This window comes from Ceratotherium simum, chromosome 4, assembly GCF_057802395.1.
Source record: "Ceratotherium simum simum isolate JZ-2026a chromosome 4, ASM5780239v1, whole genome shotgun sequence".
NCBI lineage: Eukaryota > Metazoa > Chordata > Mammalia > Perissodactyla > Rhinocerotidae > Ceratotherium > Ceratotherium simum.
In genome coordinates this window covers 1,298,865-1,323,395 of record NC_141903.1, presented here as the reverse complement: position 1 = coordinate 1,323,395, position 24,531 = coordinate 1,298,865, and the positions used below count along the sequence as shown (strand labels likewise).

The window sequence follows — 24,531 nt, the reverse complement described above, 5'->3', positions numbered from 1 at the left end:
AACAACTCTTGATCATTTTATTTTTAGTGTTTCATAACGGCAACATGTTAAAAAACCCAAATCTTTAATTTAAAAAAAGGAGCATAGCATGCGATTTAGATATATGAAGCTAATAACAGAAGGAACAGATAAAAGAGTTGCAAGAGGTGACTTGTCTCTGGGAAACAAGAATTAGGAGTAGGAAAGGACTGGGCAGGGAACCAAGCCTGGTGGTACTGTTTATTTTTAAAAATCATATTCATGTATTACATCGGTTAAAAATTTTAATTTAAAAATGAAGGCAACATCACTGACTAAAGAGGGTTATTAAAGAAACACTTAAATGTTGTACTGCTATCCTGCAAGAAGCTGAAGAACTTTAGCTGACGTCTATTTTCTTCAAACATCATTAGACAGAATTCCTTGCCAGATGCTCTGATAATAAATATACAAACGCTGTCATTTTGTTAGTGCTGATCTGACTCTGCATTCCATTTCATCAGAACTTGATTTCACATCTACTCATTTTGTCAAAAATCTCATAAAACTGGTGCACTCTATCTGAAGGCTGTCAATGTGATTTTATACATGTATATCCAATAATCTTTTCTATGGAAGTGGCATGTTTTTACATCAGTTAGCACTCTCATCTAGTATTCCTTTATCCCATCAATCACCCATGTCCAAGTCAAAAATCATGTGAGACACTATGGGGACTCTCCATTCTGCCATGATGGAGTAGCCCTACTCCTCCCAGATCCTTCCGCTTACACTTAAAGAACAAACAAGTACAGGGAGTCTCTGAAAGGTAGAAAGAAAAGATTGGCTGCCCAAGGACCTTGAGACTTGAGGAATGCAGAGTGCTGAATTTCCTGGGCTTCCTTATAGCCTCTCATATATCCAAGACAATGTGCTACAGAAGCCTGCAAACTGGAACTGCCAACAGGAATAGACCATAAAAAGAAGCCTGCCTCCCCTTGCCAAAGTACCAGGAAGAGTGGCCTATACCCGTCTACTCTCTAACCAAGCACCAGTGGAAAAATCACACCCTCTTCCCACCATGGTTTCAGCAGGGCCCAGTGAGAGGGTGATCTTCCCACCCACCTCCTCTCAGAAGCAAGTTGAGTGCACTGATCTAACTGACATCTACAGAAAATTCCACCCAACAGCAGAATACACATTTTTTTTTCAAGCACCCATGGAACATTCACCAAGACAGACCATATCCTAGGTCATAAAACAAACCAACAAATCTGAAAGAACTGAAATTATACAGAGTATTTCTCTGATCATAGTGGAATCAAACTAGAAATCATTAACACTAAGATAATAGCAAAATCTCCAAACAACTGCAAATTAAACAATGCACTTCTAAATAATACATGGGTCAAAGAGGAAGTCTCAAAAGAAAAAACTACATAAAACTGAAGGAAAATGAAAATACAGGATATCAAAGTATGTGAGACACACACAGCTAAACCTGTGCTGAGAGAGAAATTTATAGTACTAAATGCTTAGAAGGTAGAAAGGTTTCAAATAAATAATCTAAGTTCCTATCTTTAAAAATGAAATAAAAAAAAAGCTAGTTCTTTGGAAAAAAATCAATAAAATTGAGAAATTTCTAGCAAGACTGACAAAAAGAGAAGACACAAATGATTAAAATCAGGAATGAACAGGGAATAGCACCACTGTGAAAATTAGATTAATAAAGGGAAACATTTAAAATGGAGTTGGGAAATCCTCTAGGGGAGCTCTCACACACACACAGTCTGCCGCTTACTTTACAATTTGGGGCAGGAAATGCAACTACTTGACTGCTCCAGCAGGAAGGAAAATATTCTCCTTGCCCAGCAACATCCCAGTTGAGAAGCTGCTGCCACCATGAACTCCTTCTTTCCTCCAGCGAACTTTCATTTAGAACAGCCCTTCCCAACTCCTTCCCTTTCCTCTGTAAAAGCAAGCTCCCCTCCTCTGATCTCCGGATTTGCCTATGGTCCACCATAGCCTGCAATTCCTGAAGTGCAACTCCTCTGGCTATTCCCAAATAAACTCATTTTCTTGGTAAGATAACTGGCTATTTTATTTAAAGTTGACAGTACAGTGCTGCAGCCATTAAAAGGAGAACAAGGGAATGCTATGAACAACACTATGAAACAAGAACAAGATCTGTATGCTGAAAACTATAAAAGGCCAATAAAAGAAACAAAAAAAGACCTAAATAAATGAAAAACCATACAAAGTTCGTGGAATGGAAGATTCAACATAGTAAATATATCAATTCTCCCCAAATTGATCTATAGGTTTAATGCATTCGTATCAAAATCCCAGCAAGGTTTTTTTTTTTTTGGTAGAGACACAGACAATTTATATAGAAAGGTTCTAGGACCTAGAATAGATAAAACAACTTGAAAAATCAGAATAAAGGGGGAGGAATCACTCCACCTAATACTAAGGCCTAACATACAGCTTCAGTAACCAAGACAGTGTAGTATGGACAGAGGGAGAGACACACAGATCAGTGGAATAGAACAGAAAACCCAGAAAAATACCCACACAAACATGCCCAACTGAGTTTTGACAAAGGTGAAATACTGAACTATACATAAGCAAAAAAAATGAACCTCAACCTAAACCTCACTCTTTATAAAAAAAATTAATTCAAGGTGGATCATGGACTTAAATGTAAAATGTAAAACTATAAAACTTTCAGAAAAATAACAGAAAATCTTCAGGATCTAGGGCTAGGCAAAGAGTTTTTAGACTTGACAGCAAAAGCAAGATTCATAAAAGGAAAAATTGATAAATTAAACCTCATCAAAATTTAAAATTTTTGTTCTTCAAAAGACCCTGTTAAAGAAGTTGAAAAGACAAGATATGAGCTGGGTGAAAATATTTGCAAACCACAATTCTGACGAAGGACTTTTACCTAGAATGTATAAAGAACTCTCAAAACTCAACAGTAAAAAACGAATAGCCCAGGTAGAAAATAGGCAAAAGACATGAACGGACATTTCACTGAAGAGGATATACAAATGGCAAATAAGCACATGAAAAGATGTCCAACATCAGTAGCCATTAGAGAAATGCAAATCAAGACCATAAAAGAGACGTTACTACACACCTACCATAACAGCTAAAATAAAAAATAGTGACATCAAATGCTGTCAAGGATGCAGAGGAACTGGATCAGGGATATGTTTCTAGTGGGGATACAAAATAGTATAGCCGCTTGGGAAAAAAGAGTATGGCAGTGTCTTACAAAATTAAACATGTGCTTGCCATAATACTCAGCAATTGCACTCTTGAACATCTATCTCAGGCAAACGAAAATTCACGTTTACATAAAAGCCTGTACATGAATATTCGTAGCCAATTAATTTATAATAGCCAAAAACTGGAAACAATTTGGTTAACCAAATTGTGGTACATCCAAGCCATAGGACACTACTCAGCAATAAAAAGGAATAAGCTATTAATACACACAACTTGGAAGGATCTCTAGAGAATTATGTTAGGTGAAGAAATCCAAACTCTAGAGGTTAAGTACTATATGATTCCATTTATATAGCATTATTGAAATGACAAAACTATAGAGTGGGAATAGATTAGTGGTAGTCAGGGGCTAGGTAGGGGGGTAGGAGGAAGGTAGCTGTGGCTATAAAGAACAGCACAAGGGATCCTTGTGATGTGCTGTTCTGTACCTTCTGTGGTGGTGGGTCACCTGAAATTGCACAGAACTAAACACTCACACAAGCACAAGTTCAACTGGAGAAATCTGAGTAAGATCAGTGGATTGCATCAATATCGATATTCTGGTTGTGCTATATACTTATAGTTATGCAAAATTTCACCGTTGGGGGGAAATGGGTGAAGGGTATATGGTATCTCTCTGTATTATTTCTTACAAATGCATGTGAATCTACAATTATCTCAAAACAAGAAGCTTAACAAATGTAAAGGACTGGTATTCCTGACAAAAATGCATATAACCTGGATCTAATCATGAAGAGACATCAGACAAACTCAAACGCAAAACAACTGGCCTGTACTCTTCAAAAAACACCAACGTCATGAAACAGGTTAAAAGAGACACGATAACTGAATGCAACATACCATCTGATCAGATCAATTTGGGGTTTTCTTTGCTATAAAGAACATTATTAAGACAATCTTACAAAACACTTAGAAAAGCTCTATAGGTCAGATAATGGTATTGTATCATTGTTAACTTCCAGATTCTGATAATCATACTGTGGATGCGGAAGAGAATGTTCTTGCTTTTAGAAAATACACAATGAAGTATTTAAGGGTAAAGGGGCATCATATCTCAGACTTACTCTCAAATGGTTAAAAAAGTTTATACACAATCGAAAAGGAAGTATGGTAAAGTGTTAACAGTTGGAGAATCTGGGTAAGGGAATAGTTTATACTATTCTTGCAACTTTTCTGTAAGCCTGAAACTGTAAATATCAAAAATTATCATAATAAAACATTTTAAAGGCATACGGGATACTGCACAGAGCCTGGCACATAAATGTTCAATAAATTATAGTTTTCCGATTTTTATACCTATTTTCAGATGAGGAAACAAAATGAGAAGCTAAATAAACTGTCCAAGAGGGACCATGGCAAATCAGTGGTAAGGTCAGTGTATGAACTCAGATCTGTTCCATTACAAAGTCTGTGCTCCTTTCACTAAAATGAGGAAGGATAAAAATTGGCTTCAAACCACTCTCCAAGCAATTCACTTCTTAGTTTCCTACGAGAAAAGCCTAGGACTGGGACTGGGACCTAACACCTTGAACCCGGCTCCCAGGGTGGATATGTTGTCTACAGCACATCAAACAAACCAAGTAACAAACTGACAGAATCACCATCTGCAGGCCCTCCAGCAAAGGGCAGCACACTGTCTTGACTCATTCATCCAAACCACCGAGCACTTAGGCTGTGCTGCTCAACGCAATTTCTGAGATGACTATCTAGAGATCTCTCTTCCATTGGTCGTTCCCCACCTCACCATCATCCCACGGCTAAGCTTAGACAGGATAGATAATTCATTTTTAATTGATTTATTTTTTCTGAATAGATAATACATATTTCAAAATTCACATGGGAAAAAATTCACAGGGAACAAAAGAGTGTACAGTGAAAAGTCTCCTTCCCTTATCCTCCCAGCTCCCCTCACCACTGACGGCCAATGTTAGCAGTTTAAAAATGCAACTGTGTGATATTTCTTCAAATTACTAGAATTAGTTAGATCATATTATGATATTAAGCTAACCATCTACCTAGAATATTGCAAGTGATCACTATAAATTTAATAATTTCCCCATTTAGGCATTTAAAATACCCTTAAAATATTTGTATAGATGTTTTCAACATATTAAAATGAGTGAGGGCTACAACGTTTTTTTTAAATGAAGAAATATTTGTATCACGTCTCATCACAACAGAGGTCTATGAGTTACGGCCGGCAGGCATCAACCACTACAGAGCACCGCAGCTCACCTGGTTCCTGTCGCGTGCATTTGTGTACCTGATCTTCTGGATGAAGTAGAATATGAGCCATGCTGAAGAAATAATCATCAAAACAATAAAGGATATTGACACGAAGACTAGAGAGCCTCGGCTGAAGTTCTTTGGCGGCATTCGTGTTCCGACAGCTATTGTCATTTGTACAGAGATGTTTCTCTCCAGATAACTCAAAATATCCTTACCCCTCAACTCTGTAATCATGACAGCAATAATATCTCCAGTGCCTGGAATGTAAAATAAATATATACACTCAAGTGACATTTAAAATTTATAGAAACATCAAATATATAAAAATTCTACCTAGAAAAACCACTGCAATTTTTGCTAATGGCACAAGTCTGCAGCTTCAACTTTTCAAACGAAATGAAGCTGCGGTTGGGTATGCTGGCACCAGTGGGAACAGGAATTTGTTGTGTAGTACTTAAGATTTAAACAGACGTAAGGCGTAACGTGATTGCAGTGTTAACAGCCATCTTAACTTGTCTTACAATTATATTTAAAAAACAGATTATTAAATCAGCCAAATGTGACAACAGACAGTGCAAAACATTATATTATACAGCAACAGAAATGTAATAAAATCATAGCACGTTTTCATTGTAAAACTTTTTCCATCTTAAAACGCACTTTAGAAAGTCCCAACTCCTTAAGAAAAGGAGAAAAACACTGTTATTTCAAACCGGTTCTTTTTGCACTAATCATTCTTGGAAACATTTACAGAGCACCTACTGTGTGTAGAACTAGTACAAAGAACAGAAAGAAGTACAGGATACGCAGTTTTATAATATCACTGAGACTTAACGACACAAATCTGACAAGAGGTACAACAGCAAAATGCCAAGGGTGGTATCTTTTATTAATAACACTTGAAACCAACTTCGGTCCTATGTCTAGACCTGACTGGAGGAAGGTTCCTTTCTAGTTCACCCCAGAGCTCTTCTGGAAATCAAACTCTTACTGAAACAAGTCCAGGCTTCAACATTCTGGACTAGTTTGGCATCAAAGTACGTCCAGCTTCTAACAGCTGTCCAGAAATTCAGTCACAGCCACAAACTATGCAAGCTAATTGTAAGGATGTTCTTAAGCTGCTCTTCTAGTCATCTAGTTCTTTCACTTACATAATTTCCAGAAGCAGTAACACAATAAGGGCATGTGACTTGCTCTCTCTTATGATAACATGAAATCGCTATCCCTTTTCTCCTCCACAAAGGGAATAATTTACCCCTTTCTTTTAAGGAAAAAGAGAAGTCTTTCTACCATCAATCTAGCTGTCAGCGATTGTCCTTTCATAAGTGAAGCTGCCTGTGGCAACGTGCAACTGTTACAATCTGCCTTCTTCAAAGAGCCCCTAAGACTTGGGAGTCGGAGGAAGGAGAACGAACAGTTTATTTTGGGAGAGAAAATTGTAACTACTTATTCAAATTTTAATAAGGTTTGTGCATATAAATGTAAATCACCAAAACAAAATAAACACAACCCCCAAATGTGCCCTTTCAAAGGCTTCTTCAATGAACAATAACACTAAATATTTGGCTTCTATGTTTCATTTACCATATTTAACTAAAAGGACTATCCTTGTATCATGTGCAGTCAAAAGACCACATGGAACTGAAAAGAAATTCAGTAACTAAAAGGAGTTTTATGAAAAATTTAACCCAATGGAACACACGGCTTTGTATTACCTTATTCAAAATTGTGCCAGCCACTTTATCAGAAAAGCAGTTTATCAACATACTGACTAAAAATCCAAAAACAAAAAGAAAACTTCAAAATTAAAGCAAGCAACAAAGTTAACATCTAATTATCTTTCTGAAATGATAGTTCTGATCAGTAAATTAGAGAAAATCATAAATTAACGCTAAACCATTTTAAATTTCCATTTAGAAACCTTAGGTTTGGGCTTCTAACATGTTGTTCAACAGGCAATGATCTGTGGTATAAGATACCAGGCACGGCTATAAAGTAACTGAGACGGATCCCACAAGCGACACATGACAATCAGTCTCATTGCTTTATAACCACACCAGGTACAAGCAGTTTAGATCAGTTCCGAGGCTCCCTGAAGACTCAAGCTGAAAGAGGGGCAGGGAGAGCTGCACAGGCAGCCAAGGGAACCAATCCGCATAATGCCACTCACTGAAAGAGCACTGAATGAGCACCACCTAATTTCACTGGGAAAGCTGTTTGGGAAAAGAAACGTTTAATTATTTCAATCACCCATTCAATAATATTTATTGAGCACATACTATGATCAAGGCTCCTTAATGTTCACTTTTCAAAGAGAGCAGAAAATTACCTGCTGTGAACTAATAGAAAATATACATACTGGTCTCTGCCCCTGGTTGCTGGCATAAAGCTCCTAAAACTCTTGCAATTTTCTAAGTGATAAGAGCATTAGGAGCATCTTTTGTTCTAATATTTGGTCTTTGACACTGGTTCCTGACACACAACTCCTAAATCCCTTGGAATTTCCTGGGTGATGGGAGTGTCTTTTGTTCTACCAAGGAGACTTGGATGGATTCAGGATGGGGGCTGGTCACCAGAAAGACCAAGCCATGATGAGAAGCTTGGAACTTTTAGCCCCATCGCCCCATCCTATGGGGAGGAGAGAGGGACTGGAGACTGAATTAATCATCCATCATGCCTACATGATGAAGCCTCCATAAAAATCCCAAAAGTATGAGGTTTGGAGAGTTCCAGGTTGGTAAACACGTGGAAATGCTGGGAGGGTGGCATGCCACACGGCCCCTTCCCACATACCTTGCCCTACGTATCTCTTCATCTGGCTTTTCATCTGTATCCTCATAATAAGCCAGTAGATGTAAGTTAAGTGTTTCCCTGAGTTCTGTGAGCCATTTTAACACATTTTTGAACCTAAAGAGGGAGTTGTGGGAACGCTGATATATAGCTGAAGTGCAGGTGACAACCTGGGACTTGAGATTGGCTTCTGAAGTAGGAGTGGAGGGGAGTCTTTTGGGACTGAGCCCTTAACTTCTGGGATCAGATGCTAACTTCAGGTATAGCATCCAAATCGAAATGAATTATAGGACATCTAGCTGGTAATGCTGAGACCTGCTTGATACAGGGAAAACCCCACACACATTTGGTGACCAGAAGTGTCAGAGTGAAGTGTGTTGTGTGAGGAGTAAAAAAGACACACAGGAGTGTTTTTCCTTTACACCTGCTCTCCGTTACATGAAAACTGAATCTACGCTCAAAGGGCAAGTGAGAATCTTAAAGGGACTAGAGAGAGGAAAGCCAAACACAGGCAGTCTCATCATGCTAGTCCCAAAGAGGAGACGAGGAAGAATGACAGGAAAGGAGACCAAGACACTGCCAGTCAAGCAAGATGAAAAATAATGACAGCAGATCAGCAGAACACTAGCAAAGGCACTAGGTTCTTAACCATTTTAGATCATAAATCCCTTAGAGAATCTGATGAGAGGAGACCCTTCCTACAAGAAAAGCTCCTCCGCAATTCTGCTAATTTCAGGAGAGGTTCATGGACCCCCTTCACGTCCACTCCTAAAGCTGCTCTGGGCTCTCAGACCTTAATTCAAGGATGCTTCAGACTCTTGACTTACAGATTTGTGAAGCCTTGGCTCAGCTTCCAGGGACTATTAATGCCAGAGAAAATGTAAGCTCTGGGATAAAACTAGGGTTAGATCAGGTACTGACTGACAAGAGTGAGGAACTGACCACACGTAATGACGCAAACACTACAGGAGAGATGGCGCATATTTGGGACATCCACCACCACGCCCATCCTAAGCCCTGGGCAAACACTGCTCATAAGTCACGGCCATGGCCTCAGAACCCTATGCATCGCAACACGCCTGGCAGCCAGGACCAGCTTAACAGAGATGAACATGAAGGAAAAACTTAGCCGTGATCCCCACTTTCATCTGTTTTCTTGAAAACTTTCTCCACTATTACTCTTTAATGTCAATCAAACTCACTATTGAGTTGGGCTATTTTATTTTTTTTGTGAGGAGATCGGCCCTGAGCTAGCATCTGCCAATCCCCCTCTTTTTGCTGAGGAAGACTGGCCCTGAGCTAACATCCGTGCCTGTCTTCCTCCACTTTATATGGGACGCCGCCACAGCATGGCCCGCCAAGCAGTGCATCGGTGCGCACCCGGGATCCGAACCTGCGAACCCCGGGCCGCTGCAGCGGAGCCCGCGCTTAACCACTTGCGCCACCAGGCCGGCCCCCAAGTTGGGCTATTTTAATAAACAATTCTATTCTTTCTCCTTTTATTTTGAGAATTTGCAAACCCCACAAAATAGTTTCAATACTAAATGAACACTTGTGCACTTTTTATTTAGATTTGTCAACTAGTAACATTTTACCTTTTCTATGTATATATTATATGTGTATTTTTGCTGAACCAATTGAGAGTAAGTTGCAAACATCATGACATTTCCTCCTTAAATACTTCAGCATTATCTCCTAAGAACCAGGACACAATTCATTCACCACACTTAAGAAACTGAACTCTGATACAACACTGTTCTGTTATCCACAGTCCAAACTCAAACATCTTTGCCTGGTTCTAAGATGACTCTCAGAATTGTTTAGTGTAGTACCCAGGGCCCAATCAGGCCTGGGGCACGGTGTTTAGTTGTCTTGTCTTGTTAGTCTCCTCTGATCTAAAGCAGACCCTCAGTCACTTCTGGTTGTTCACAACCTTTTTGATGAACCCAGGCTGTATCTTTTGAAAACGTTCCTCAACCCGGATTTGTCTGTTTCCTCGTGATCAGATGTGCAAGGTCAACATGTCTGCAGGAATGCGACACAGGCAATGCTGTGTCCTTCCAACGCACAGGAAGCACACTTGGGCTTTACCTTTATTGGTGATGGCGAATTTGATCGCCTGGCTAATCTGGTACCTGCCAGATTTCTCCACTGTAAACGAACGCTTTTCTCTTTCTAACTAGTAAGCAATCTGAGGGTGATGCTTTCAGAGTAACCAGCCCCCAATGACCCAGCACTGCTGAAGCTTGCCTGAAGTCAGTTACTACAACAGTGTCTGCAAACGGTATCTTTCTTTCTTGTTTGTTTTTTGCTGAGGAAGACTGGCCCTGAGCTAACATCTGTTGCCAGTCTTCCTCCATTTTGTTTGTGGGTCACTGCCTCAGCACAGCTGATGAGTGGTATCAGTCCACCCAGGATCTGAACCTGGGAACCCAGGCCACTGAAGTGGAGCGCACCAAACTTAACCACTAGGCCATGGGGCTGGCCCCCAATGGTGATTTTCTAACACTACAACTTCTGCCACATTTGCAAAGTTGTTCTGTAATCAGAAGCATTAACATATTTTTCTACTTATCTTTTTCCCCATTATAAAAACAGAACTAGAGGGGCCGCCCGGTGGCGCAGCGGTTAAGTGTGCGCGCTCCACTGCAGCGGCCGGGGGTTCACAGGTTCAGATCCCGGGCGCGTGCACACTGACGCACCGCTTGCTAAGCCATGCTGTGGCGGCGTCCCATATAAAGTGGAGGAAGATGGGCAGATGTTAGCCCAGGGCCAATCTTCCTCAAGAAAAAAGGGGAGGATTGGTGTCGGATGTTAGCTCAGGGCTAGGCGTCAGATGTTAGCTCAGGGCTAGTCCTCCTTGCAAAAAACAAAAAACACCACAGAACTAGACCCACTCCGTTGGCCTAGTGGTTGCCGTTCGGTGCTCTTACTGCTTCAGTGGCCTAGGTTCGTTTCCTGGTCGTGGAACCAAACCACCCATCTGTTAACAGCCATGCTGTGCGGCAGCTCACATAGAAGAACCAGAAGGACTTACAACTAGGACATACAACCACGTACTGGGGCTTTGGGGAGGAAAAAAAAAAAAAGAAACATAACTGCTGGGTGGACAATTTTTCTGTAAAAAAAGAGCCTCCTACTCCTAGCAATTCTAATTTTTTATGGGAAGAAGAGATAAGTAGAAAAATACGGTAACGCTGTTATAATCCTGACTACAAAATCAATTTTCAGGGGCCAACAAAAGGAATCGCAGAAATAACCTCCTTTGGGCTCTGCAGTCAGAACGTCTAGATTCAAATCCCAGCATGATATTTAACCTCTCTGAACTTCAGTTTCTGCTTTCAAAAAATGAGACATCACCTGCAGGATTCCGGGCAGTTACTCAGCAGATGCTACAGCTCACTGAGCTAATCCTACTTGTATCATTACTAGTCATAGAAAGCACAGGAAGGTATTCTCGGGAGGAAACTAAAAAGCCCCTACCACCAAATTTTGGAACTCCTATTCCCTCTCTTTAATTCCTCCCTTCCACCTTGGGAAGCACTCAGGCCCCTGCTTACCAACACAATACGCCTGGCTTCCCAGAGTACTTGTGCTTCAGCTCAGGGAATCCCCCAAGTTGAGAAGTATCAGAAATCTACCCCCACCACACACGCAGTCCCTCCCCCTACCCCCCTGCGAATTAATCGCAGGGCAAGCCCCGGTCAGCTGGGCACATACTTTAATCCTAGAAACGCAAATCCAGGAAGACAGCGAATGAGCTGTCTGAGGCACTAGGCGACAAGCAGAGACGTGCTTTTCCTCTAAGCTTACCTGTTTTTTAAGAAAACAACATCCCTGTGCAAGATCCCATTTAGCAGAGGTTTTATACCTTAACAGATGAACTTGTTTGTTAAGTTGAAATCAACTGCCAAAGTTTTCAGGAATTTTAAAGCTCTAGATAATGTTAGGAAATTTTCCATAAAAAACAGTTCAGGAGGATGCTGCATTCCTACATTGAGTGTCTGCAACGAGACTTTTATAAGTTCTGGTAGCTTACTATCAGTGGCATCAGAGTTATTGCTATAGAACTCAATGCCCTATTTACATATAAAGCAGAACACCATACACTTTAAGTGAAAGAGATTAAAATTGCTTTCAAGTTCTGGAATGGCTGCTGCTGAGGCCACAGTAGGTATAATTCAGGATTTTCTGTAACACTGTCTCAGTCAGGCTGCACAGATGGGCTGAGCCCTCCTGCCTGTGTCTCAGTGAGTCTGCTCACGCCCGGTCCGAGGCCTTCTCTTCACTCTCACATCCATTGACTTAATTTAAGTCCTTCTCAAATGTTTATCTACAATATTTTCACTTCTTCAAACCTAGTACTCATTCTGCTCTTCACTGACCCCTTAAAGAACTCAAGGGGGAAAAAAAGATGTGCTACATTCTTTTATGAAATGAATACAGTAATAATTCTGATAGATGTGGATGAGAGGTTATATCAGTTACAGATTTCCCGCTGAGATTTGTCAGTGATTTTTCTAAAACATGCACTTGTCATGCCACTCCTCTGTTCAAAGCCTTTGATGTGTCCCCTCTCTCAATTAAATAAAGTTCAAACTCCTTAACCTGACATTCAAGGCATTTTGGGAGCCACACGGGCCTAGACGTCACTGATAGTCATGTGACAGCAGACACTCCTTAGTGACCAAATGAAACTGTTGGTCAAAATGACTGAAACAGTGGCTCATGTGGTCTAACTAGTACAGGGGAGTGAAGCCCAAGGATAACTGGGAGAAAACGGAGAGAGGGCTCAAGGAACTGGAAGCTTCAACAAAACCAAGTGACAGGAGAAGAGGGAGAAAAAGGGAAGAAGCAATGGTTAGAGAATAGGATGCTGGAGTTGAGACTCAAGAGACATAACAGTTCTGGGAGATAAGGAGGCCCAGGGCAGCAGCTATGGGACCAGGTTCCTGGCAAAGAGAACAGTCGAAGGACCTGGGGAAGGATTTTAGGTTAGGATGTTCACTTCCCACATGGATTCTGAAGTTGGCCAGGATGATGGCAGGACTATTTGTGGGTAAGTAATCCAGGAGTCAAGGCTTCTGGTGAAATGTGGAGAAGTGACAGGCAGGGAAGTGAATGACTGACAAGGAGGGACACAGGGTGTGGAGCCTGAGAATGAAAGGTCAAGTTTTGTCATTGTGAAGGTATATTGGCTTGAACGCAGCCGTACTGAATGAAGAAAGCACCAGCACCACGGTATCCAGTCGGGGCCCACCAAGGTTCACAATGCTACCTTGTAATTGTGCTGAAGCTTGAACCTGAATCTCCTGCCACGAGGCTGACACACAGGAGCTCAATGTGCGAGCCACTGAGAAATGCCACAGTCACTTGATAATTTCTGATGATACCTGGCTGCAGACTGTACTCAAAAAGAACAAGGGTATAGTGACCCCTCGTTCCTTCATTCCTCAGGCAGCAGTTCTTCAGTCTTACACAAGGAGAGCAGGGCTCAGTGCTCAGCACTCAAGTCAGTTTCTTCTACTATCTCCTGACTGTGCACTCACCATGGAATCTGTTTGTTTTTTCCACGTCATAAAAAAGAAAAGGTGGTCATGGGGCCGGCCCCGTGGCGTAGCGGTGAAGTGCACGTGCTCTGCTGCAGCAGCCCGGGTTCAGATCCTGGGCGTGCGCCGACGCACCACTTATCAGGCCATGCTGTGGCGGCCTCCCATATAAAGTGGAGGAAGATGGGCACGGATGTTAGCTCAGGGCCAGTCTTCCTCAGCAAAAAGAGGAGGACTGGCATGGATGTTAGCTCAGGGCTGATCCTCCTCACAAAAAATAAAATAAAATCAAGCGTTTTTTGGGGGGGAAAAAAAGAGTAATTAAAAAAAAAAAAAGAAAAGGTGGTCAGAACAAAGACCTGAATGCAAGAGAAAGCCACTTTCTCGCTTCATGTAGAGAGGCAGACAGGTGGCGGGGAGGGATGAGGAAGACAAATCACCAGCCACAGACTCTCTTAGTTAAGAGATTTTAGGGGTCATCTTCAACAGAATACAGGGCCCTCCTATAAATTACTGACTCTTTGTAGGTAGCTGGTTCCATCCACAGTTAGCTTTAAGGGTTACAAACGCCTTCCTCATACATGACTAAAATCTTGATTCCTAAACGCCCATCCATGGCTCTTGTTTCTCTTCTGTGGAAGCCCCACCAAATAAATTCTCTCTCACTCAGTGATGGTATAAGAAACCACCACCTGTAAGGTGCACCACTACTGTGTGTATCATGACGGAAACAAACCCTGTCCATCAACTGTAAGATGCCACTGAATGTAAGAAACATTCCAACTTCAAGCTGTATGCCCCAGAATCAAAGAAAATTCCTCTTCCACACAACAGTCCTTCAGACAGTCAAATATATCTTCCCTGGGAATCCACCTCAATCTCTTCTCCATGCTAACTATTCATTAAAAAAAGTTTTTTAAAAGAATCTAACGCTAAGTATCGATAAAAATCTCTTTTCCCAAAACCATTCAAGAGTAAGTTACTGGCATAATGCCTCATCACCCCCAAATATTTAGTGTATATTCACCTATACACAAAAAACATTTATAAACAGAGTACAACCACCAAAATCAGTAAATTAACACTGATGCATTACTACTGCCTAATCTGAGAGTCCATTCAAGTTTCCCCACTTCCCTCTCGCATCCTTCACAGCAGTCCAGATCAGAGCCACACGCTGCATTTAGCCATCACGTCTCATTAGTCTCCGACAGTCTGGAACAGCCTCTCACACTCTCCTCGATGGTCACAACCTTGACACTTTTGAAGACTACAACCCAGTTATTGTGCAGAACGTCCGTGATTCTGGATTTATCCGGAGTTTCTCCAGCTGGATTCAGGTCATGCACCTCTGGCAGCAACATCAGAGAAGTGACACGGTGCTCTTCTCAGTGTCTACTACCAGGGGGCGCGGTGTTGGCATATCCCACTACCAGCAACGGTCACTTTGATCACCTGGTAAAAGTGAGGTCTTCCAGGCGTTTCCACTGTGAAGGCACCCTTCTTCCCTTCTGTAATTAGTAAGGATTCTGTGGGGAGGTACTTTGAGACTAGGTAAACACTCCATTCCTCATCAAACTTTCAGTTTACTCTTACTTTGTAGATCAGTATGAACTCATAGACCCTATTTTATTTAATGGGCTAAAATAGTTACCATAATTATTCATTTTGTTGCTCAAATTCCAAATTATGTTTGATAAAGCACTGTTTTTTTTCGTTTGTTTTTTTGTGAGGAAGATCAGCTCTGAGCTAACATCCATGCCTATCTTCCTCTTTTTTGCCAAGGAAGACTGGCCCTGGGCTAACATCCGTGCCCATCTTCCTCTACTTTATATGGGACGCTGCCACAGCATGGCTTGGCAAGTGGTGCATCAGTGCAAGCCCGGGATCCGAACCCAGGCCGCCAGCAGCGGAGTGCGCGCACTTAACTGCTACACCACGGGGCTGGCCCTGATAAAACACTGTTTTCTGTCCCGTTCTTTTTTGGACATCAGTTTTTCAATGTCTTTATTAAAATAAAATGCTAAAATGAATACAATATTTCCAACATCTAGAGTAGCCTGAGGCTAAATCTCCCTACATCTGAATCTTTTTATGTTCACAGGGATACAGCCCAAGCTTTAAGTATATTTTTTAGCAGCCAAGACACACGTTCACATACACTGAGCTTCCGTGCTTGAAGGTTCCCAGCACTCCTCCACTTGAACTTTACTTAAGCCAGGTCTCCACAAACCCTTGTTACTAATTTTTTGAACCCAAGTGCAGATGGACTTAATGAATACTTGCTTTTTGTTATATGTGTTCCAAGATCTACCTAGCTTTATGTCATTTTTATGTTAAGATACTTATTTTTATGTTTTATTACAAGATAGGCATTTCATCCAGACAAGATTTACATTGAGAGGAGAGTAGCCTTCACACCAAGCACCAGAACTCTAAAAATCTGTTATTTTTGTTTAAGAATCTGTAAGTCTGGGGCGGCCCAGTGGCAGAGTGGTTAAGTGCACGCGCTCCACTGCGGCGGTCCGGGGTTCGCAGGTTCGGATCCCGGGTGCACACCGACACACCACTTGTCAAGCCATGCTGTGGCAGCGTCCCATGTAAAGTAGAGGAAGACGGGCACGGATATTAGCCCAAGGCTGGTCTTCCTCATAAAAAAAAGAAAGAAAAATAATCTGTAAGTCTGAGAATTCAGCAAGATGAACAATTAAGAAAATGAACAGTGGACGGTGGGAGCCAGGTCCCTCGCTTTTGGAGCGGGAGTTTACAGACAGACGAGGGGATAAAGCTAGAATGGTCCATGTGGTCATGGATTAGAGTTGGAGACTGAGTATGAACTCATTCTTAGCTTAATATGATACACATGGTTATATACAGAAATATTTATAGATATGTGTATATACAGGTGTTGGTACACACACGTGTATTTCCTTGCTCTGTCAGCAAAGAAGGCCCACAGCAACAAAACCTCACTAGTAACAAGTACACCCAATGCCAAGATCTGGGCTCCTAATATCAACTCCAATAAACAGAAACCAGGGTTCCTTAGAGAAACAGCTGATTCTAGGACTGGGACAGGAAATATAAACAAGATGAGCCTGGAGCATCTTAAAGCACCAGAAAGTGAGGAAGTAATCAAAAAGCAAAACGAACAAAAAACCAGAAATCAGGGCCAGCCCGGTGGCGTAGCGGTTAAGTTCACACACTCCACTTCGGGGCCCAGGGTTTGTGGGTTTAGATCCTGGGCGCAGACCTGCACACTGCTCATCAAGTCATACTGTGGCAGTGTTCCATATACAAGGTAGAGGAAGACTGGCACAGACGTGATCTCAGGGACAATCTTCCTCAAGCAAAAAGAGGAAGATTGGCAACGGATGTTAGCTCAGGGCCAATCTTCCTCACCAAAAAAAAAAAAAAAAAAAAAACAAACAAACCACAGAAATCAACACACATGGAAATGGGAGCATGTGAAAGGACCCAAAAGCCAACTGAAAGAGCTCCCAATGGCCAAAGCTGGAATAATTTGAGGAACGATATAAACAAAGTAGTAGTGTATTATAGTACAAAGTATAAAATAAATATTCATGAGTCCATTCTGATATAAATGACTGAATAAATTAATAATGGAGAAGAGACAAATCATCTACGTAGAATAATTCCAAGTAAGCATGTAATACTCTGCCTTAAGGAAGGGGAGCCTAACTCCCCATTTCTTAAGTGAGGGCTGTGCACAGTGACCTCCTTCCAAAGAGCACTGTATGGAAAGAAGGGGCTTTACAGTGGAGAAGCCTGACACATACTCTCAGCCCGGTGGCCAGGGTCAACACCAACAGTGGTCATTCACAGTGACAGCAGGCACATGTGACGAGACATGTGATGAGACTGGCACTTTACATCTGTAGTCTTCCTCCCAAAAACCCATATCCTCAGTCTAATCAAGAGAATACATCAAACAAGTCCCAACTGAGAGACAGTCTACAAAATACCTGAAAAGTAGTCCTCAAAACTATCAAGGTTATCAAAAACAAGGAAAAGTCTGAGAAATTGTCACAGCCCAGAGGAGCCTAAGGAGACATGGCAACTGACTGTAACACGGGATCCTGGATGGGATCCTGGCACAGAAAGAGGACATTAGATAAAAACTAAGAAGTCTGAATAAAGTATGGGCTTTAATTAATAATAACGCATCAATACTGGTTCATTATAACAAACGTACTACACCAATGTAAGGTGTTAATACAGGGAACGGGCTGCAGGGTCTACGGGAACGTTCTGTACCATCTCTGCAATTTTTCTGTAAATGTCAAACTGTTGTAAAAAATAAAGTTTAGGGGGCCGGCCCGGTGGCATAGTGGTTAAGTGCATGCGTTCCACTTCGGCAGCCCAGAGTTCGCAGGTTTGGATCCTAGGCACACACCTACGCACCGCTTATCAAGCCATGCTGTGGTGGCATCCCATATAAAGCAGAGGAAGATGGGCATGGACGTTAGCCCAGGGCCAATCTTCCTCAGCAAAACGAAGAGGATTGCATCGGATGTTAGCTCAGAGCTAATCTTCCTCACACAAAAAATAAAGTTTATTTAAAAAACACACTCATTATACAAAAGGGAACAACTTCTCACCAGAAAAAACAGAGGCTAGAAAACAAAGAAACAATACTTCTAAAGCGCTGAAAGGAAAATACCATCAAACCAGAATTTTGTATTTATGTCCTTGAAAAATGACAGTAAAAAAAGATATTTTCAGATGAATGATGAGAAAATTCATCACCAGCAGATCTGCACTGCAAGAAACGATAAAAAAATTATCTGGTTGACAGGTACCTGACACCAGATGGAACCTGGAACTGCAGAAAGGAATAAAGAACACCAGAAATGCTAATATGTGGGCAAATAGAAAATGTATCCCTTTTTCCTTCATCAGTTTTGCCGTTCCCACCCCCCTCATCAAAGAGGGACCCCTTCATTCCTCCCCTAAAAGCTCTTGGACTTCGAGTTGGACAGTGGGTCTCAATAGGGACAGAGAAGCCCTCCTCGGGAGTGTCTGTCTGGAATCTCTGGGAAGGGCTTTATACTGAAACATGGATGCATGCCGCTGATATTTAGTAGGGCATGGGCCTGGGAGGCTACGTCCTGTAATGTGACAGCCCTGTTGAGCAAAGCATTATCCTGCCCCAAATTCCCCTGCCTCTACGCCCACCAAAACCTTAACTGAGGCGCACTTGGGAGGCATCAGTCAAGGGGAGGGAACCTCACCAGACCTCTAATGCATGCAGCCAGGGGGCATCACCTTCTTTAGCAGCTGTGCTCAGTGGGGCTAACTCGGAGCTTGTAGCTCTAAGTCCAGGGTAATCATCATATGAACAGCTATCAAGTAAAAAATGTCTTCCAACCTATAACCTATGTAGCTGATTTCTAACCCAGGATTCCAAACCTATGTAGATCCTTTCTATTAGTTTAGCTTCCTGCTCTTCTGCTGCTGGAGAGTAAAGGGTAACAAGAGGAAAAATAAAAAGGCAAACTCTGTGACAAGTCAAACAACCTACCCAGGAGACGGAGCCTGCATCGTCAGTTAGACAGGAGGGCCCGGAGATAAACCGCCTCAGGTGTCTAACAGAGGGAGGGCTCGTCACTTCCACTTAAGATTTAGAGAAAAAAAGGAAAAATTCAGAGCTTACCCAAAAGTTTTAAAACAGAATCAGCGGCAGTTATTTTTTACAAGCTATTTTTATTTTTTAAAAGCTACTGCTTAAGTGTTTCAGTTTTAGATTTTTTTTGATAATTGTGAATTCAAAAAAAAAATGTACGGATCACATGGAAGATATAGAAAAAAATATTTGCAAACTCAGGCAAAAAGATACATATAATTTATACTCCTTGTTTCCTGCCATAGCAGTACATTTAAACTGCAGGTTCTATCTTTTTTGAGGTAATTAAACCCACATTCAATTAACTTAAAAACTTTAAACAGTAAAACAATAGTATGACTATTCATTTTCTTGATGAGCTTTTGGAATAAAGATAATAGATTTACATTAAGTGGCCCAAATTATTGATATTTAAAGGTATTTTGCACTGTGCTTGTGATTTATCTTTACTTGTTTTCATAAAGTGTATTTTTTATATCACAGAGTGAATAGTCTATATTTTACAAAGTGTGATATTTTTCTATTCATTGCTAGATAATAAATATAGAACTATATGTGTTTTTTTTAAGAGAACACAATGGAAAAAAGGTAAAGAGCTATTAATTCTGTTCAATCAGTCAAAGGAACAATAAGAAGCACTTGATACTGCTGACTGATATACAAATAGAAAAGCAACATTATTATCTGGTTACGTTTATCTAAATTACCTCATCTTCCTTTTAACAACGGAAAAAACATCTATAGATTCTTAAAGACATACAAATAAAACTATAAGAGATGTCCAATTTGACAATAATTTAACACAACTTAAGACTGTTAAACAGTAACAGTAAAGTCTATATAAATTATTTAAAACCAGGAAAAAAAATCCTTAACTTTCAGACAAATGTGCATTATTTTAAACTATCCAAGAGCTGATAACTTCCCCTTTATTCTACCACACATCCGCTACCTACATTACAAAAGAACTCATTTTGCTAACTAGAGCTAACAAATAAAACCACAAATGGAGTAGTCTTTCCTGTCAATGATGTCATGGCCACTGCCCTGGGAAAGATGTCCTTCAGTCAACAGATGAAGGGCGTTCTTTAGTACAAACAGGAGCAAGCTCTTGAAACATCGTTGACAAGGCAAGAAAAAATATTTATACTTAGCAATGTGGAATTTTAAAATTAGTTATAAAATATACCCTTAAATGGAAAGAAAGCTTAACAAAACTAAAAGTCTTCATGAAATCATTTCTTTCTTTTTTTTTTTTTAAGATTTTATTTATTTATTTTTTCCTTTCCCCCCAAAGCCCCAGTAGATAGTTGTATGTCATAGCTGCACATCCTTCCAGTTGCTGTATGTGGGATGCGGCCCCAGCGTAGCCGGAGAAGTGGTGCGCGCCCGGGATCCGAACCCGGGCTGCCAGCAGCGGAGCGCATGCACTTAACCGCTAAGCCACAGGGCCGGCCCTTTTTTTTTTTTTTATTTTATTTATTTATTTATTTTTTCCCCAAAGCCCCAGTAGATAGTTGTATGTCATAGTTGCACATCCTTCTAGTTGCTGTATGTGGGACACGGCCTCAGCATGGCCGGAGAAGCGGTGCGTCGGTGTGCGCCCAGGATCCGAACCCGGGCCGCCAGCAGCAGAGCGTGCGCACTTAACCGCTAAGCCACAGGGCTGGCCCAGATGAAAAATTTCTAAAGATCACAATATGAATATGCTCACCGCCACTAAACTGCACACTTAAGAATGAGTAAGATGGTAAATTCTATATTATGTGTTGTTTTATCACAATAAAAAACAAACAAACCAAAAAACCAAGAGCCTTTAAAAAAAGGTTTTAAGAAATGGTAGCAATACTGAAAAAGTATATTGTTTCCAATGTTAGCTACTTGGACTTTGCTGTTAAAAACAGTTACATTATTTTATTATATATTTTGCATTCTATCTAAATAGGAAAAATGAAAAAAGCAACAGGATCTAATTTTTTATGTATTTAGAAGCAAAGCAAGTTTCCATAAGAATCTATTTTCACCTGAGTATGCTGTCATTTAAAATTTCCTTAGTATTAAGAGAAAGAAGAGTTCTAGCAAAATCCAGCTGCTCAAAAATCTTGAGCATGTGCTCCTACTTCCTTCAGGTCTTTACTTGAGTGTCACCTTCCCAGGGAGGCCATCCTTCCCTACTCCTCACCTTCGTCCCTGTTTTATTTTTCTCCATAGCATTTGTCATGTTTCCACTTCCCATACAATTTATTTTTTTGTTTGTTAGTTTATAGTCTATCTCTACATTATTGGAGTGGCACTTTCTTTCACATTGCATAAGGGAAACTCGTGAATATAGACTCTCGGAGACTTGATGTCCAGACTTAAAGAGAACTGAGCAGCTTCTGTCATAGCAGACCCAAACAACATTCATTCATTTATTCAAAAAAATGTTTATTTGAGCACCTACTTTGTGCCAAGCACTGTTCTAGACAATAAGAATATAAAAATTCCTGCCTCCATGAAGCTTACATGAAATCATTTCAAAGCAGCACATACTTATTTTGTTCAAGGTATTTTGCTCACCACTGCAGAGAATGGAAAGCTAAGACACAAACTTGAACTTAAACTTGCAGTCCTTTCCCTACTGCCAATCAAGTGTGCAGATAATGACAACAGGAAAGGAAAAGGACAATACTGTCAAAGAGCCACAAAAAAGTGCTCTGAGGACTGCAGGGGCTTTGGACTGTAAACTCACTGAGGGCGTGACCCAGTGGTCTTGTTTTTCAACTCCTGTCAGTTCATATTATTTCGTATTATAATGCATAGCACAGCTTTCTTTACTCAAATGAAGGGTGGACAGAATTGACAAGGGAGGGCTAAAATATGGATCTCTGAGCCCACCCGTTGAGATCTGCAGTTACAGGTTGTGGGGGGTGGATCTAGTGACTCTGATGTCCACCTGAGGTCACTGAACCTCACGTGGACAGCACTGGGGATCTGCGCAGGCAGAGAGCGGCAGTGACACATTAACGAGCCAGGAAAGCAAGCAGTTCTGAGTGCATAAAGATGTTCTCTGCTGCTGTCCTCCACGACAGGGATTCACGGCCTTCCCCAGAATTTGATTCAGAGTCACACGGGCCTTCCCACACGGGAGGCAACTGGACCCACAGCACAGAGGAAGTCAGTGGAAAATCTGAGACTAAAACCTAGACTCCTTGTCTTTAGTTCTTTGTTTTTCAAAGCAAGATCCGTGGGCCAGGGGCGGTAGCGCCACCTGGAACCTTGTTAAAACTACAGGATCTCAGGCTGCACTCCAGACCTGATGAGTCACAATGTGTGTTTTAACAAGATTCCCAGGTGATCTGTATGCATATTCAAGTTTGAAAAGTACTCTAGAGCATGTCTCTAGGCGTGAAATTACTGGATCACAATGTATGAGTTCTTCAATGATATCAGATAGTGCCAAATTTCTCTCCTAAGTATTGCACCAGTTTACCTTCCCACATTATCCTTTCTAATTTTCTGTGCGTCTACTTATAACCTAAAGTCATTTCCTATTGCTCTTTTGAATACTTTCAATCCATTTGCCTTACAAAGGTTCCATTTCCTAAGAAGGTATCCTCAAACTCTATCCCTAAATTTCCTTATTTGTATTGTTACCCACTAAACTGTGATAAAAGAGTTACACGGTCAAACAAATTTGGGAACCACAGGTTAATCAAAGTAAAATAAGTTCTTTAAGACTTCTCAGAGATCTCAATATTAGGAGCCTCTAAAAGTGGAATACATTTCAAGCATTTCCCAAAACTTATTCTATCATTTACCGTTTTTCCTCCATGGATCATCTATGAACATATCTGAATAAACTAACATTTCAAGGAACACAGATAGGAAATCCGTGTTAATTTATATAGACTTCCCTCCTTTTTTAAACAAAAATCATTTAAAAAATAAAAATAAATTTCAATTCCCTCTCTTAGAATCCCCAGATCATCTCATACTTAAAAGACTCTCATTTGAGCTACTTCTCAGTGGTTCTGTGTGTAAAATAACACCCCTGGAAAAGAAAAATACATTTTGCTCAGTTGAATTTCTCCATCTCCATTTTTCTTCATGTTTTCAGTAAGAAGAAGTCAGTATGGAATGATTACGTCCAAAATTCCAAACAGTTTTTCTTTCCTCTAAAATAGTTGAGGAGAGGGGCCGGCCCCATGGCTTAGCGGTTAAGTGCACGCGCTCCGCTGCTGGCGGCCCGGGTTCGGATCCCGGGCGCGCACAGATGCACCGCTTGTCCGGCCGTGCTGAGGCTGCGTCCCACATACAGCAACTAGAAGGATGTGCACCTATAACATACAACTATCTACTGGGGCTTTGGGGGGAAAATAAATAAATAAATAAAATCTTTAAAATAAAAAAAAAATAAAATAGTTGAGGAGAGCAAATTGGCACCTGCCCTGAGACCTCAGAAGAAAAACCACCATCTTGACTCCAGTGTCCACACAGATGTCCAGCTAAGACAGATGGCCCCTCATCTCCCTTCAGGTTTCCCTGAAGAAAAGTTATGGGTCACCTCTGGATAGTGAAAATCACACATGTTCTCTATTTCATTCTTTGTGCTTTTCTTTAGTTTTCTCCATGAGCATGTATTACTTTTGCAATTAGAAAATATAATTTTAGTTCTAAAAGGCTTAATTTGAAAGGAAGAAAACAAGTCACAGAGCAAAAAAATTTAAATCCATCTGCATTATTCTATCAAAATACATACAAAAGTATCAATGACTCTCAATTAGGGTGAATAGGTCTTTGCAAGATAACTGTCTAAAAATTGATTATGTAAAAATTAACTATATGATTAAAAGTTAATTCTTTAAATAAGTCATTAAACTTTAAAATTTTTATGAATGCAGAACTAAACTTTGTGTAGGCTTCAGCTTTAAGAGAGAGATTGGTGAACTGAAAGAACCACACCTGGGTCTGAGCCCCTCTTCCTTTTTTTTAATTTTTTTTTTGTTTGTTTATTTATTTTTCCCCCAAAGCCTCAGTCGATAGTTGTACGTCACAGCCGCACATCCCTCCAGCTGCTGCATG

At 40.8% G+C, this 24,531-nt stretch overlaps 1 protein-coding gene across 5 annotated transcripts in view; it reads right to left on the bottom strand.

Annotated features, from left to right (window-relative positions):
• The window catches only part of RNF130 (ring finger protein 130), a 101,148-nt gene that overhangs the window by 43,685 nt on the left and 32,932 nt on the right, over positions 1–24,531 (bottom strand). For all 5 annotated transcript variants that reach the window (XM_087429196.1, XM_087429194.1, XM_087429193.1 and 2 more), the window contains one exon: positions 5,488–5,738. In XM_087429196.1, the coding sequence (XP_087285322.1) occupies positions 5,488–5,738 (251 nt within the window). The remainder of the gene's footprint in view (positions 1–5,487; positions 5,739–24,531) is intronic.